Source organism: Anopheles coustani, chromosome 3 (assembly GCF_943734705.1).
Source record: "Anopheles coustani chromosome 3, idAnoCousDA_361_x.2, whole genome shotgun sequence".
Lineage (NCBI taxonomy): Eukaryota > Metazoa > Arthropoda > Insecta > Diptera > Culicidae > Anopheles > Anopheles coustani.
Genome location: NC_071288.1, coordinates 94,474,367 through 94,491,107, shown reverse-complemented (window position 1 = coordinate 94,491,107; position 16,741 = coordinate 94,474,367). Strand labels below are relative to the sequence as shown.

Here is a 16,741-nt window from a genome sequence, read left to right as displayed (position 1 = left end):
CTGGAGCGAGTCCCAAAGAAATCAAATCTTTTTTAAGTCCCAATCTAATCAAATCTTTAGAATCCGTCAAATGGGATTCGAATCTTTTTGGAATCCGTCTAGGGATCGTATCTTCGAATCTTCCGAATCCCAATTTTGCCAACACTACCCAGTGGGTTGGAGTCGCTTCATTTTTTAGAGAGGTCCTGGACGCTCGTTGCTGCAAACTAGTCCCTTCGGTCGTGCTGATATGGTGTGTCCTGTTTCCGAATCCTGGCTGCCAGAGTTTCAGTGTTCGGTGCGCTGAATATGTGTGCATGTATGCCTGTGCGTAGCTAAACCAGTAAACCAATAGTTGGCAATGCAGTTAGCAGCAGCGTATTGTGCGTTGAGCCCACTTCGTCGTGTGTTGTACCGCCACAGAGCAAAGTGCTCTGTGGTGCAGGACGGGCGTGTACAAGTACAAAGACCGAGCGGAGACAGCATCGTTGAGCAGGAAAAGAAAAAAATCCCCGAGAACCCTTGATGGTGGCAACCACGGTGCTTCGACCAACTTTTGCGACGGGTGTAGGAGCATTGCTGTTGTCGCCCCACAATTTGTGCATTGTGTAGCCCTTTCGCGTACGGCACGGATTTTTCTGATTCCAAAGTTTCATTTTTTGTAGCTGTCACGCCAAAACACCCACACATACAAGACACACACACACACACACTCGATTGCATACATACACAAACACACATACACACCCACAGACACGCACACACAAACGCTGAGAGAAATGTTGGTTTAAGGAAGAAAAAAGGGTGGTGGTGAGTGTTGTTGTTGCTTTATTGTTATTTTGTGTGTCTTCCTTTGCAGAAGGTCCTGGCGTGTGGTTTTTTTTCCCATCGTTACAATGTGATGCAAAGGATGCACAGTGGTAGTGTTCATTGCAATCCGTGAAGCAACAAAAAGTACTTCCATTTTGCGTAGTGAAACCCCCGTGAAAAAAACGTAATCGGGTTGAGGTCAGGCCCCGCTCGAAACCCGTGAAAGTTTCATTTGTTGTGCGTCCGTGCTTGGAACGTCTATGCATCACTGCTGGAAGGATCACTGTTGGACCAGCATGAAGTAGGAGGCCATGCAAAAAGTGTTCCCTTGGATCGGCGCAGGAAGCAGCCCTAGCAGTGTGTCGTTTGTGTGTGTGTGTAACTGTTTGGCTGTGTGTAGGGGTCTGTGCATAGAGGTGCGATTGGGGGGTTGTCCGTGCGATAACGCGTGAGGGTTTAATTAAACAGCATACCCAGGAGGTGCCCAGGGGCAACGAGGAAGGGCCATACATTAGTGTTAAGTGATATCAACAGAAGTGCTAGCATCGGTGCCCTTCTTTTGTTAATCGTGAAGGTGTTTCGGTGACAGTTGGATTACGCCACCCCCGGGGATAGAGCGAAGGAAGGAAGGTTGGGACCGTGCGTGAGGATCTTCCCGTGCATGTGCTGCTGAACCCCGTCCCCCTGGACCTGCTGTTGTTCCGAAACGCAACTGAATGTAACGCTCCCCATGTACGTCTTCGTCCCGGAAACGGAAAACCGCAGCAGGAAACCTGTGTTGCCTGCTTGCAGGATCGCATCTCAGACGGCAACGATCGCCCCAAACGGTGGATATTGGTGCGGTGTGGGTGTGTGTGGTGAGGGAGGGCCACCACCGAGGAGTGGGGCAGCAGTGTGAAGCAAACGGAAGCTGCTAACGCAAAGTGACAACTTGCGCAGCTACATCCTCCAGCATCGTTGCCGCCGCCGCCGCCGTCGCCGCCGCCACTGTCGTCGTCGTCGTCGTCGTCGATCGTCGTCGCTCGGTTTGGAGCCCATGTGCAGTTACAAAAATGGTGAAAACAGTGTTGAGACCGCAAAATATTAGTATATTCGAGATTTCTAACCATGACCGAGGCATATGAAGAGTAAGTGTCTGTCGCCCAACGCCCCCAACCACCTGCTTTCGGCAGGCCATAAGCATACTTTAGTAGATACAACCTTCTAGCCCTTTTGCCAAATGATTGTTTTCTCTAGTTTCCATGGTAGATATAGACGTCCATTTTCCCCAAGCCGTGGTGAACAACGAAACTGAAAGTTTGTTGGTTCCCAGTGGTAACTGCCCATCGTTTTAATTTTTCTGTTTTTGGAAACTTCTACTTAATGTCATCGTTGTTACCCTCTCTGTTACATCCTTTTAGCTCGCTCTCTTGTTATCCTGAAACGCCTGGCGTTTTATCGCACTCCGAAAGCGGAGTGTTTATCTCTTCCTCGATCTACACTCCCACATTCTCTCCCTGTTTGCCATTCGCTTCCTTTCTCTCTCACTCTCTCTCTCGTCGTGTTGCACAAAAGTGGGATATCCTTTTTTGAGACTCACCGAAAATAAAGAAATATGGTCACCAACATCCATCCACCCATACAGAGAGCTGTAGCTTATCTGAGGTGAAGCAATAGCATAGAAACAATGGCATATGAACGTTACTAGATGGATGAATTATTGCAGCTAAAACAGCTTAGTACAAACACATTAGAAAAACGTGCTACATCTTTACTGAAATACAAAGCGATAAATCATTGTAAGAACGGTGTATTTCCGACCACCATTTACCAGCCCCACCTAGTCCCTCACGAAGGGTTGCATGTTTGCTGTACATTTAACCGAACAGAGTGAGAATGTGCACAGAAGGTGGCCTTAACTAGTGAGGATCGATTACTTCTCGGGGCTTACGAAATGAATGGAAAGTCAAGCATCAACGGGCAAAAGTGGAACAAAGTAGTCCTTGATTCCATTGAGCAACGGAAAAGGACTACCTACCACTACCACCACCATCATCACCGCGGCCCAACGACAGATCAATGGAACCAATGGTGGTGTATGTGTTTCTCAGCCTTCTAGCCGGGTTGGCCACCAACACACACTAACCACTAGATTCAAGAGCTACCCAGAGCATGATGTTGTTGGCAACTACAACATAGCGCCACCATCAATGCGAGCTCCACAATCGAGGAATCCTTGCTGTGCATGTCTGATAGGGGAGACAGAGAGACCAGGAGCGAACGGTAGCGACGAGAGACCAGGAGCGAAAGAGAACTTGGAAAACTAAAGGGCCATTTTCCGAGAGAACGGAAAAATCATTCATCGTTTCGTGCATTGGGTGCCGTGTTTATTCACGGTGCGTGATTCACAAACAGCGATATATTTATTGGTTCCCTTGGTGTGCTTCAACGGGGATGTGGGATTGTTTGTGCGTGTATGTGGGTGCACGCGCGCGCGCGCCCGTCGGACGCAACTCGGAACGTCGGACGCCCTAAAACACCTGACCCCGTGTGTTGTCACAATGATGCTCGACCATCATGCTTGGTATGCATGTTTTATAACGTTCCTAGGAGATCATCAAAACCCTTTTCAGCATAAAATATGTCCTCTAGCATTGTTTACAATCGTTGCTAATATTATAATCACCATTGGAAGTTAGTGGGAGCGTGTTGTACAAGCGTGTACAAGAATCCTATATTGTGTTACGTACAGAAGAGCAGATGAATTTTATACTGAAATTTACTGTAAAACAGCGTTCTAAATTCCTAAGAAAAAACCTGACCCAGTTTCAGACTTTCAGTTTTCCCACCAATCAAGGTGGCTGGAAAATGTATGCGTTGAAGTGGGTTGATCAGTTTCTGGAAAGTTTTCACGACACGATCAGTTAAGGGAAAACTAGGCGCAGAGTCACCATGCGTTTCACCTGAGTTCATAAGGACCTTATGGTGGTGGTGTGGGAGGGACCAAAAGTCCTTACTAGCAATCCCTGACCCTGAGAGCAACAGAAGCAGGAGCAAAAGAGCGAAAGAGACGGTTCGCACTGTGGTGATCCGTCCGGCGGACGAAAATGTATGCTCGCGGACGATGTGAATTTCTCTAGCATTTCTCTGGCTTTCCGAGCGAGCAACCAACATAACGATGCCACACCATCGCGCTGGCAGAACCAGATCTGGGTGGAAGTGTGCGTGACTTGATTCGTTTTTTTATGAATGAGCGCAAACGGCCGCAAATTGTCGCTGGATTTCATTGAGTAAAATATACAACGGTTGTCGGTGGGTCCTTTGACTGGTCGTTTCTTGCTCAACCTGCTGCTGTAATTGTTCGCCATCAATATCGCCATCATCAGCATCACCGTTATGATCATTATTATCGTGTCGATCATGAGGTTCTGGTTTTCAGAGATCCCGTTTATCAAATTGAAATCAATCTAACATATTTTCTAATGGCATGCCGAATCTTGCCATTTTATTGGTTTTTTTTATTAAATACTAGATCGAATAAATCTGGCGAATTTCCGAGTATATGACCTCGCACAATTCTTCCTATCGATACATTTTCATGGGTTTTACTTGCTTTAAATTTGGTTTTATAATATCTGCTCAACGACACCATGGATGGATGAAACTCCTCGTGTCTGTTTGTGAAAAATGTTGTTGTACATGCGCTACGCATGCCAAAAGGAATAAAAGGAAGAAGCGAAATGGAGATAGTTTCAAGGATACACGAAGCTGCACGAATCCATCGCCATAATTCGCACGAATGCGCCCACCTCAACATGTGAGACCGAAACTGGGTGCAGTTTGGTGAATAAGAATGACGAAACGAAGAGAAAAAAAAGATCCCTCCTCAGTCCGTTCCGTGGCGTGAATCCTTTCAATGGCAGGACAAATACAGCACACCTCACCGCGTCGCGCCGTGCCACGCCGCGCTCAGCACCGTACGTGTCATTCACTTGATCCCGCGAAGGGTTTTCCCCGGAGACGGGATGATGGCACACCTGCAGAGCGCGGGGACGACGAAGTTCAGTCATTGAGAGAAAATGCTGGCCTCCCATGTTCGCCTCTCTGCGCTAGGCTCCTCGTGTACACCGACACGTTCGCGTGGGCCAGTGGGCACGGAGTAAAGAATGAAAAGCACTGAACTGAACTGGTCGCCAGCCGCCCGCCACGAAACTAGGCCAACAGGAGTCGGAGGAGGCTTTTTCCGCGACCAACAGTGTCATGGCGGCGGCCCACAGAGCAGTGTTTAGGAAGCGGGCAGAGGCAACGCTTTACTGTTGCTAGTCGTCGCCGTGCTGCAGCTTGCTCCATGTGCTCCTACATGTGCATCATGTACATCATCATTATTATCATTACCATCGTCATGATCAGTGCCGTGGGAATAATCAATGGACAATGTTTCTGAACTATTATTTGTTTTTGTTAATTTTAAGAATTTTTCGCGTTTCCACATCCAGATTAGGAGTTGTGGCTCGTCTCAATGAATCTTCAGAGTTTCGAATCTCTAGACATTCACGATTTTCTGACATTCCATAAATCTTTATGATTCGGCAAAGTCACATGAATCTCCAGGTCTGGCGTATCGATCTGGCGAGAACAAAGAATCAGCAAAAAGTCATGGCCAACTCGTTCAATCAGTTAGATTAATTAATTTAATGCAATGCGTTCAGATTCTATATATCTGAACTTGTCTTAGCCATTTGTTACTGAGATCCTTTTTCCAAAAATGTTAAAAACTGATATCGCGTCGTTGATTTCGACATTCGATGTTTTCTTTCACTTTTTTACTTCGTTCTTTCTTTTCGTTAGACTTTATGAACTGTACAGTTTCAATTTCTATTTTTTTGAAAACTTCTCAATTGCATGTTGGTACGTTTGCTGTCTTTTCGTATGTTTCAATGTGAAAGGTTATGTCTTGTACGATTCATGTGTTTTAAACGGGGGACAAAACAATGCAATTTTTATTGACGATTCCTGAGGGCCGACGATTTTCGTTGCTGATCTTATCCAATCGCCATCAAGTCATCGCCTCACGCGGTTTGACGTCAATTGGTGTTATTGATACGGAGGGGAAGATATTTTAATCGCTTCCTTTTTACTTTCGTTAAAGTAAAGTACCTCCTCACACAGGGAGCAGAGGATGAAAATGGGATTGGGATCGGTCATAAAGTTAAATACCAAGCTTAAATATAGTTGGCAAATGTGCTTGATCTTGATTGCAAGGACGCGCGCGGGCGTGATTCATTGGCGCGCTAAGAAGAAGGGACGCCCAGGGAAGGGATACGAAGGGAATGGTTTTCCCTTTCCCGCCCTGATGTGCAAGCTTTCTTCCGTAGTCCGACCAAGTCCCGCGTCTGCGTGTGCCTGACTGCGGTCACTGGATTGTCTTTGGCGGGGCAGGATCGTGTTTAAACGATCCCCAGACGCACGTCTATGCGCGCACGTGGCCTTACGCGGCGGATGACGCCGAGCGGACGCAAATGTCAGTCGGGCTCGTACACCCTCGCCGCCAGAACTCGTGAACCAACCATTCGCGATGCGATGAGAATGAGCTCAGGAAATGGTGATCATTAATAATATCTCGCGAACGCGCGTCGCCCGGATCTTGCCTCTTTCGGTTCCCACTTGACCATCGGACACTGAATCGGATGTAGTAGGCGACGTGGATGTGTGTGTGAAAAATCATGCTCTCTTACGGTGCGGCCCTTTGCTGACCCAACTCATCGCCTTCTACCCACTGCGGTCAGAGACCGATCTTTGCGATCTTTTATGAATGAACGCGTTCGTCGTCGTGGGCATGGAGTACCGGTCGAAACACCGGACATGATGATGGCTAAAGGCAGCTCCGTCACGATCACTTGCTGACGTGTAGCGAAGTGTGACCGTGTACATCTCCTCGCTGTCGTCGGAATCCCTGCAACGTCTTCCCGCTTGGCGCCGTCACGTTCGACGTTGGCGAAAAGAAAAGGCCACTGAATGGACGGTTTGTTCCATATGTGTATGGTATTACATGCAGTTGATAAAAATCAAATTACTTTTATATTTTCATGCTTGAACTTGAACATTGGCCAGCATTTTTTCTTTATATTTTTCGTAACAAATAGTACGAGAATCTTACAGAGTTTTACATCTCACCTAGCAACCCCGGCAGTGTACGTAAAACATCAAACAATGCTAGCCTACTGCTAGATCCTAGAAAGCGACGAATTGTCTATTTACCCGTACACTGCCGGGGTTGCTAGGTGAGATATAAAACGCTGTGTTGACGTGCGTTGTTTGATGTTCGAATACTCCTTTTTGGGGCCGGAAGTTACGACATTCATCTGTGGTTCCCTTTCCACAAGGTCGTAGTATTCTATCCTTTCTATTTCTCTGTTCTGTATGGGAAGCTTGAAGAACATGGTAGGTTCTCTCAATGTGTGATTTTGTTTCTGCAAGTTTTACCAGTATCTTTCCTCCCGGTATAAAGATTTGCTGGTTTCAGCTATCATCCTGGCCGTCCATTCTATAATATAAAACACATGGAAAGATGATGATCCAACACACCCTCCGGTTCGGTGGCCAACAGCCGTTCGCCAAGCCGTTTTCGTTTGTTTTCCTTCGAATCGATTCACGACATGGGATGGTTCTCCTCCTCCTCCTTCCGCTTCTAGGGAGGGACACGGTGGACAGTTAGGTTTTCGTGAATGTAAGTGAATGTTTATGGGGATGGTTTGGGGGGCAATCCGCGAAGGAAACCGATGGAAACCCCCCGCGAGCATGTCATCTCCCCAGAAGAGAGAAAAACCCAGAGCGCGAGTGCGCATACCCACATACACATACACACACACACACACACACACACACACACACACATAAAGAGAGAGAAAGGAACCACGGAGCACGGAAGCACGCATATCAATGAAAATTAGAGAAAAAGAATGAATGGGATTATTTTCGGAATGTTTTTGCGCGATGCGTCGTGCGCGCTCGAAAATGTGTCCCTTCTCTCCCATCGCGTCTGTACTGTTTTTCACAGTGGTTTTCCCTTCTGGCCTTCGCTTCGCGCACCAGAAGGAAGAAGGCCACCGTCAACGGGAAGGGCAGGGAGGGGAGGAGGTTAGTTGGCCGTTTGGATGATGATGTTGATGACGCTGACGATGATGGTAATTTCACTGTCCTTTGGGGCAATGGACAGAGCACGGAAGCGCACATTCGAGCCAGAGCCAGAGACGGACGGGTGGCCACGTTGAACAAGGACGACCAATGAAGGTTGAAGGGGGAAGAAGAGCGGATTTCAAGGCACGGTGGGGAGGAATCGCTGTTGGTCCGAGAGCATAAGTGCATTCGGGAAATGTGACCTCAGGGTAGGAGGGTAAACATTTAACTGAAAGGATGTTTATTTCTCATTAGTTGGTAATGGTTGTTGAGGGGGAGTCCGGGATAGGAGACGCGCAACCTGTGAACCCTTTCATTGATGACGATGGAACGTCATCGGAAGCAAATGTGATGCAAGCACCACCGTTTAAGAATACGTTGCAAATGCAACAGGGAATTACTGAGGGAATAAAATATTTCTTATGTATCAAACATTCAATGTTGTTAGATTCATTCAATGATAGTTTTTGGACCTGTTACTGCAAATGGACTAACCGTTTCCATGCGTCTTTTCCCATTTTATTTCACAGTGATTTCTTAGTTAGAGTACGCGCACAAGTGATGGCCAGAGATGAAAGCACGGAAGGTTGGTTACCACTGCAAGGCGGTGGCCTGGCGAACGTTTCCATCCGCAAACGCGCCCGACTGCCACCGGACGGTGGCGGTCACGAGTACATCATCTACGGACAAAGAATATCTGACCAAACCGTAAGTACCCCTGCTTCCCCCATCGCATCGTTAACCCGTTTTTCCAGAACTTTTCGATGAACTAATGAATGTTTCCCTTCTTTTTTTTTTTTGCTCCACCGGAACCCCACACGGTTTCCACTGGCTGTTTGTCTAATTTTAGGTTATACTAAGTTGTGTTATAAATAGAGACTTGCAGTACTTCAAAGTCATGCCTACCTTCCACCACTGGCGCGCTGGAAAGCAACGGAACGGGCTCACCTTTCAGACGGCCGCCGATGCGAGGGCTTTCGACAAGGGAATCATCCGTGCCTACGATGACCTCATTGATGGTGAGCATTATGAGACTGCGTGACAACGACGACGACATACGACATCCTATTCCCACCAATCATCGGCAGCGAAACGAGACAAACAAAACAACAGGATACCGAACAGGGAGGACGAAGCAGCCGTATTGGGAGACCCTTCTCTAGGCTCATAGCCTGGTTGATTTTGTCCTCACCTGTGCCTTCATCAAGGGGACAGTGGGGGGAAATAGGAATGGGAACTTTGGGAGTACGAGAATGCAAAACTAGCGAATCGATGGTTTCCTTTCGGCGCCAGCCAAATCCTGATTTCAACTCTCGATAATTTCGCAATGCTGCCTCAGAATGTCCAATAACATTTTAAACATCAAGGTTCATGTGTCCTTTTTGTTTGGCTCACCTTGTCTTTCTCTCTTTCTTTCACATCCTTGCGTTGGATACGTGCGCAATTTAAATACCTTATCGAACCCCCGACGGAAATGTTTTATCATCGCCACCGATTATGCTTCCAATCTGCTTTACACTATGTCGATGACACTAATCATGACACTGATCGCACCTGGTAAGTTCACGAGGAATTATTGCTGCCTAAAATGGAGCGTCCTATTTTCTGTTTGTATCGTTGCCCTTTCAATATGTGTTTGCTTCAGTTTTTTGCTGGGTTTAATGTAGAGTTTGTTTCGTTTGTCCGTTGTTCCAAAATATTGCATAGTTGGCCCTGTCCTTTGCCCTTGTGTACTAAATTTAGTTTTAATTATATGCTTAAATGTTTAATTACAAATATATAACACTCCGGCCCACCATACCACACAGCAAGATGTAAAACGTGTTCGCTTTACTGACTCGCTTCTGGCCGGAGCATAAAGTGGATTAAATACCTGGTACCATAATTGGCCTCCCCGGAGTCGCACTGGGTCCCTTTCGGTAACGGTCAACTGGAGATTTAACCATTCCTTCAGGGGTCAGTCCGGAAAGAAACTCTAGGGGAAACGGTCCTGCATAACCACGCAACTGTCACGCAAATTAAACTGTGTCCCGGTGACGTTAATTTTGGGAAGACTATCCCCCTTAGCTCACGTTACGTAAGATTGAGTAGGAAACCTTCGTATTTTCCCCCTCCCAGGATCCTCTTGGCCAAAACACATTTCGTCTGCCCTTGGAAGGCTTCCTCCCGGGTTTTCCACCAACCCCCATCCTCTCCGGTAGACTCGTACCAGGCTACCTACAAGGAATGTCCTACGTGAAATAAGACTTTCCAACATGTTATGTTCTGTATGAGTAAACTTTAAGTTGACATTGAGTAATAGTTTATAGTTATTCGTTTTCTTTCGTTCGTTCATGTACTTTGCTTATCGTGTCCAAAAATGGGGTTACCAAAGTCAATCTTATTAATGCTTCACTTGTTTGCTTCCGTTATCTAAACGTTTGTAGGTATGGATGATACAACGACACCAAATGTTACTACTACTTTTCCTACTACGGCTGTTTCCGCCACTGCCTACACCATGTATCATCCCATCGATGCGATGTCCTCTTTACGCTTGCTTACTCCCGATGGTGCCGGGGATCATGCAAACCACGACGACGACGATGACGACGAAACAGTTGGTGAAGACGACGTGTTCATGGTAGGTGTTGTAACCAACAATCCTTCCCCATGGGGGGAAAGGAATGGCTAACCGATCGCGATACTCTCGGGAGGGTAGGACACGCATTGGCTTTGCCTTCCGTAGACCCGATGCGGGCTAGCCTAGCGGTGCCATTCCGCTTTAGTCGGCGATACTGAACGGAAGCAGGTGTTGCTGCTTTAGCAAAGCCCGTAAAAAAGGCTAAAGTCAGTCCGGTCGTACCAGTTAGGGCGAACGAGAGTAGAGCATATAATCCACTGTACCATCGGTTCATTTTAACTTACACTATTTCTGTTTGGTCCGGTTTCTACACTTTCTCGCCCGGCCGCATCAACATCCTCCAACCAGACGCTGGACTTACCGATTGAACCTTCGGAATCACGATCCAACTCGGAAGGCAGTGGAAGTCATCGTAAGTCACCCAGTTTTGCCCAATGAACCCCCTTCGGGGCCAATGGTCCCAACGTATTGGGTGCACATCAGTGCACCTTTCAATCACATGTGGTTATGATTAAACTGATGTTGTGTCTCTTTGTCCCCCTTTTTAGATAGCGTCGATAAACAATCACAGCAGCAGCAATCCAGTATTCAATACATATCGGGCGATAAACCATCACCGTTGATCAGCAGCAGTAAGCCTGGTGATGAAAAAGTGACTCCTCTAGTACCTGGTGATAACTATTCGTACGTTCAGATTACCGACGTGAGTATCCAGTTGGTTCCTACACCGGAACTTTATAGGTGGTTTATTCCGTCTATCGCTTGTTTTCAAGTTGCTTTTACAAAAAAAACCAACGACAGATAGAGACAGGCCAGATTAAAAGACAGCTACATACATACCAAATGTATAGGATATATTTGAGATCATCTAGTGTGCGCCGCGTTTAGTAGAGTGCAAGTTCTAAGATGCAGTAGAGTAAGCAAGCACTCCAATGTAGATGAATAGAGGTAGGCTGGGAACTAGAACGTATGTAAACTCTACATATCTCAAACGTGTACGATGGGTTCCTCGGAAAGTTTGCTGTACTCACTAGCCTGCTATCGATTGTAATATCTATATACAGAAGCTTTTCAGAGTCTTGCTATGTATTATAGTTAGGAATATGGAAATTATCTAATCGTCGCGATTTGTATAAAGGTCAGTGAACATGGCCTTCTCAGGGTAGCGTATTGCCGTAGTGTTTCGTTGGTTTATGGACAAAAGAGGTAGAAGCAATAGGTCACGCTTAATTTGCCATTCGACTGAGAAAAGGCGTTCGCTCTATAATTCGTTTTTCTCTTTTTCTTCGTGCATGCATACGTCCTTCTACCCTCGAAACAAATAACAAACAAAACACGATTTGTTGATTGAAAATGATGTTGAATGGTTGACACAATCGACCGTTAATTGCGGCATGCGCTGTGCTGCTCCGCACCGCACCGTGCCATCATCCGCAACCTCAAAACTTCCTTCCGTTGACATGCACAATGTTGGTCCGCCGTGCAGCCGTGCGACATCAAGCTAAAGTATAATTTCTATCACTTGAAGGTGCACGACTATAACTATCCGGTCATCGAAGAACCACCGATCAGCGGATCACTCATCGGTGGGCGGCGCGACTCGACTTCCAGTCTCAAGAAACGGAACGCCCTGGACGCTGCGGCTAGTATTGGAGCCACCTCTGTACCGCCGATCATGAAGGAAGGGACGCTAATCAAAACACGGCTTCGGTGCAGGTAATGTTTGATACACACTACTTGAGTTAAGTACTTTGAAACTACGACAAACCAACGTTTATTTTTCTCTGCATTTCACAGATACTGTCAGGAGTTCTACAACGACGAGTGGAACCACAAAGGTTCGTGCGATTACGCACCGGACTGCTTCCGGACGGCGATCGAAAATGTATCCGGGATGCCGTGTGCCCGCTGTATGCTTTATCATTGCATGAAGGACTCGGAGGGCGAAACTGCAGCTCATCCGTGCCTTTGCACCGGAGAATCGGGGTGCACGAAGCGGTGAGACATTTACGCGAAACTGTGGACCGTACCACAGTTCTCACACGGATACCTTTTTTTGTGTTTTCCCAGGTGGATCGGTTTGGCATTGCTTTCCCTGCTGGTGCCATGCCTTTGGTGCTACCCGCCGTTACGCGCTTGCCACTGGATCGGTGTCTCGTGTCGGTTGTGCGGAGGCAAGCACAAACCGCAAATTTGACATCCAATCAAGATCATCAACCTAACAAGTATTAACCGGCTGGATTGGTAGGTTTTTTTTTTTGAGGTCAAATGCCGAAAATTTCATGTTAATGTCCATTTGCTCCGTGCTCGTTATAGATAGCCGCCGCAGTGCAGCTCTTCACCGTAAATAAACCATTACGCCACAAGGGAGAGACAGTAGCAGCAGCAACAGAAATAACAACACAAGAAAAAAAAAGGCATTTACTGATGCAAAATTTCCAAAAATGTCCATCATACTTCGGCACACACAAACACCCAGGAGTAGCATTTGCAGTTTGATAAAACAAATCACCACCTTCTCCGTGGTGGTCACTCGTATCGTAGTGGTGATAATGACATGAATCTTGAAGCTTAAGCCTCCCACAACCCACTTGTTGTCGAGTTTTTCTCTCCCCCATTCCAATTGTGGTGCGAAAAGTGCTGAACCGACGATAGGACGACAGCAGTCAAAGATAACCAGAGTACACAAATGAATAGCAAAGAAACACAAGAAATCTCGGAAAAGGATAAATTATAGGTATTCGCGCGAAATGCAGGATTAAGACGGACGGGGACATGAAGTGAAGCAGAAGACAACACCAATCCTAAAAAAAAGTGTGTCGTAGCCCGGCACCCGCTAATTAACCAAAGTTTAAACGAGCGCCATCGCTGCGCCATGCAAGTCTACCGATGTCGTGTGCGGTACACGCGGGGGCTATAGAAGGGGGAGACGATGATGTTCGTCGGAAGGCCATGTTTGCGGAACCAAGGAGATCAAAATGAACGAAGATGTCATGCATAGTTCGGACGCGTTGCCTAATTGTTTCCCAGTAGGTTTAAGCGAGTGGATTAACGAGTGAGAAAGAAAATTTTGATGACAAAGTACGGATGGAAGTGGATGGAATGAAAGAGAAACGAAACTCCGATACAAGGAGGAAATACATTTACAAATGAAAATGGAAATGGAAAAGCAAACAATAGCAGAACGAAACCCACATTTTGTTGGGTAAAAGAAGAGCTGTGTTTCCCTTCTTACAGACAGCCGCATGCCTGCAAACGTTCCGGAGCAGCAGTAAAAGCTAAAAGTCGAGTGAAGCTAATAAAAATCCGCAAGGAAATACAAATAAAACTGAAAACAAGTAGAAAACAAGATATAGCGTGGAATGCGCTGACTACCAGTGTCCATGTTTCGTAATATCATTATAAAAGGACAAATGTGGTTGGGTATTTCCTGCACCGCTGACACCCCTCCAGCATCGATTGTTGCCAGAAGCACAGCAGATGAAAGTAAAAATACAAAGAAAAAGAAATTCAACTCTCAATACATAACTTCATAAACCACTTTGCTACAGAAAAACTACTTAGAATGACAATGAAACTTGGTAGAAAATAGCGCCGCGCGATAATGATCCGCAATTTATAGTGGCTAACGTGTGCGAAAAAATTACACCCCCTTTCTAGAACGAGAAATGATGTGTGGATTAAAATGGTCGTCGTGTTGTTTGTGAGGCAGGATTATGGTTGAGAAAATACGAGAAAGTGGTTCTCCTAGAGCAGAAAAAAACACCCTAATCACACACGAATCAACGAAGATGAAAATAGCCATTAATCCATTTGCAGGTAATTTCGGGACATAAGTTGTGGATCGGCTTGGAGAGCACTGTTGGCTGTAATAAACATAGAATTTCTCCCTGGTATGTATGCACAGTCATAAAATTTATGATTGTCGTGGCTTTAAGATGAGAACAGCGAATGAAGGGCGCGGTTTGGGTGCGTGTAAGCGATAAAAGGATCGAAATGAAATCTCTCGTAATTTAGATTACTTTAAGGCCATCTCTGTTTCATCCGGTGAGACGTTTCGCTTTGGCACCAATCCTTAACTTAAACGTTCGTAAAACTATGATTTCATTCCTGGTGCCCATTGGACCTTTAGAACAGCGCTGCGGTATGGAATTAATCAAAGAAAGAGAACTAGCAAACAAATACTGGAAAGTGTGTCATGTGAAGAAAAGAAAAGAATACAATTATGTGATTGTTTTGTTTGTTTTTTACTTAGTACTATAAGGAGAAAGAGTGCGGCTAGTAGCGACGAATAAGTTGTACGCAAAGTACACGGGTTTTCTATAATACAATTAGGTTTTTTCTTTCTTTTCGAAAACCGATGGCGTCGGATTCGGGAACAAGAGCAGAGATGTATAACTGGTTGTTATCCAAAAACCCACATCGATATCGGTGCGGTTATTACTGTTTTATTATATATATATATGTATAAAAATAGTGTACAACATGTATCAATTTCTACGCCAATAGGAACGCCAAAAGTTCTGGTGGCAACCAGAGATAGATGTTGTTGAAAATATCTTCGTTTCTGTTATGACGCGGATATGTAATTCCGCTTATACGTTACACTGAGTCGCTCCTACTGAAAGATCTACATGTTATTTCGTTAATGAAAAGCGATATTAGGGGTTCCGCCGACACTCGAACCGGCGACTGCCGATGGGTTCGTCATCCCTCCGGTTAGTGTCGATTGAAAAATAAAATTAATGAAACCAACGGGAAAGCAACACAGCATTTCCGCGGATCTGATCTGATTGCCATTCGGGAGTGTTCGTATGTTTTATTGCGAGCTGGAAAACTCTTAAGCTACAGTAAGAGATGTTCCAGAGAGGAACTAGTTTGTTTTTTAGAATTACGAAACCAAAAAACCAACCATGGCTTATTTTTAAATGGAAAGCAGCTCAAATGCTTGAATTTCTTCTTTGATGGAATCAAAATAAGCACGTGTTAGTTTTTTCATATTCCGTTTCCGTTGTGCTTGTGGTACGGTTGCGCAGGGGGCAAGACTTGGTTCTATTATACCTTACATTGTACATCACGCACTATCCCAGCCATAGTGTATGGACAAGCATATAAGATGCAGGTAAACGGTAGGCAATTCTTAGAGAAACTTGCTATTTGGAAGAGGAAACAACGCTGGCAAAGGATCTGGTCGGACTGTTGTAAGGGCTCAATAATGGTCCGATTGATCCTTTGAAATGGATTGAATACTGAATGCATAACTCGGTCCTGTGCTCGCCATCGCTATTATATCATGAATCAAACCAAGGACAAGGTAAAACCAACCGAAATGGTGACAGGAAGTCGGTATGATTGTGTTATCGTTTAGATATATATTATATATATACATATATGAATATATATAATATTACTAAGAATAATTATACTCATACACACGTACACCCCGTAATCTGGGTACAAAAGGTAAAATGAATCATACACAGCATAAAACACCGGCGTCAAGAGGAAGATGACCGAGATGAAAAAATAACCGTTGAAACCCAGATGAAATAGACGGAACAGGAACAACCAATATGTAATGCACAAAAAGTGCAAAAAAACGTTGGTTGGAGGCTGAGCTGGACGGCAATGGACGCATAAAGTATGTATTCTAATTCAAATATTCATGTTGTACTGTTGTCGAGAAATGTCGCAAAACTTTCCGTAAAAAAGAGGTATTAGAGTCTAATGTGAGTGCATAGTCGCTGAAAGATATAATAAATTAAATGAAAATCATTATTTTTCCAACAAATTTGTGTCGATCGCTCACTGAATAGTGAAGATGAAAACCAAAAAAAAAAACATGTTTCGATGGTACGTTGAACCAGGTTAGAACGTTTAGAATAGAATCGCGGGAAAGTGCGACTAAAGTACCATCGAATTATAAATGCTGTATACTTCATTAGTCATGCAGCTACTTAATCATCTACGAAAAAAAAACAAAAACAAAGAAGCTTATTACCTAGCATAGAACGAATGGAAATGTAATGAAATCTTAAACATTATTCACTCGGACGGTGGCAGCCGACGAAGAGTTCGTTGTGCGAATAGAGATGAATTGGAATGAGAGGATTTTTTTCAATTGATTTCTTTCTCTACAATGAATATGCCACTCGTAAATCGATCGGAATGATC

General features: G+C 45.2%; 1 protein-coding gene across 2 annotated transcripts; it reads left to right on the top strand.

Annotated features, from left to right (window-relative positions):
• The first annotated feature begins 224 nt into the window (after positions 1–224).
• On the top strand, positions 225–16,615 carry LOC131271715 (sprouty-related, EVH1 domain-containing protein 2). Of its 2 annotated transcripts, XM_058273226.1 has the most exons (12): positions 249–362; positions 1,258–1,916; positions 8,475–8,652; positions 8,795–8,963; positions 10,371–10,391; positions 10,506–10,567; positions 10,916–10,979; positions 11,116–11,270; positions 12,054–12,283; positions 12,365–12,565; positions 12,638–12,811; positions 12,884–16,615. In XM_058273226.1, the coding sequence occupies exons 2-11, from the start codon at positions 1,897–1,899 to the stop codon at positions 12,762–12,764; spliced, it is 1,227 nt and encodes a 408-aa protein (XP_058129209.1). In that variant the 5' UTR covers positions 249–362; positions 1,258–1,896; the 3' UTR covers positions 12,765–12,811; positions 12,884–16,615. The 2 variants fall into 2 exon arrangements, with proteins under 2 accessions (XP_058129211.1, XP_058129209.1); XM_058273228.1 differs by lacking the exon at positions 10,371–10,391 and having other exon boundaries at positions 225–306; positions 10,545–10,567; positions 12,096–12,283.
• Positions 16,616–16,741: the final 126 nt, after the last annotated feature.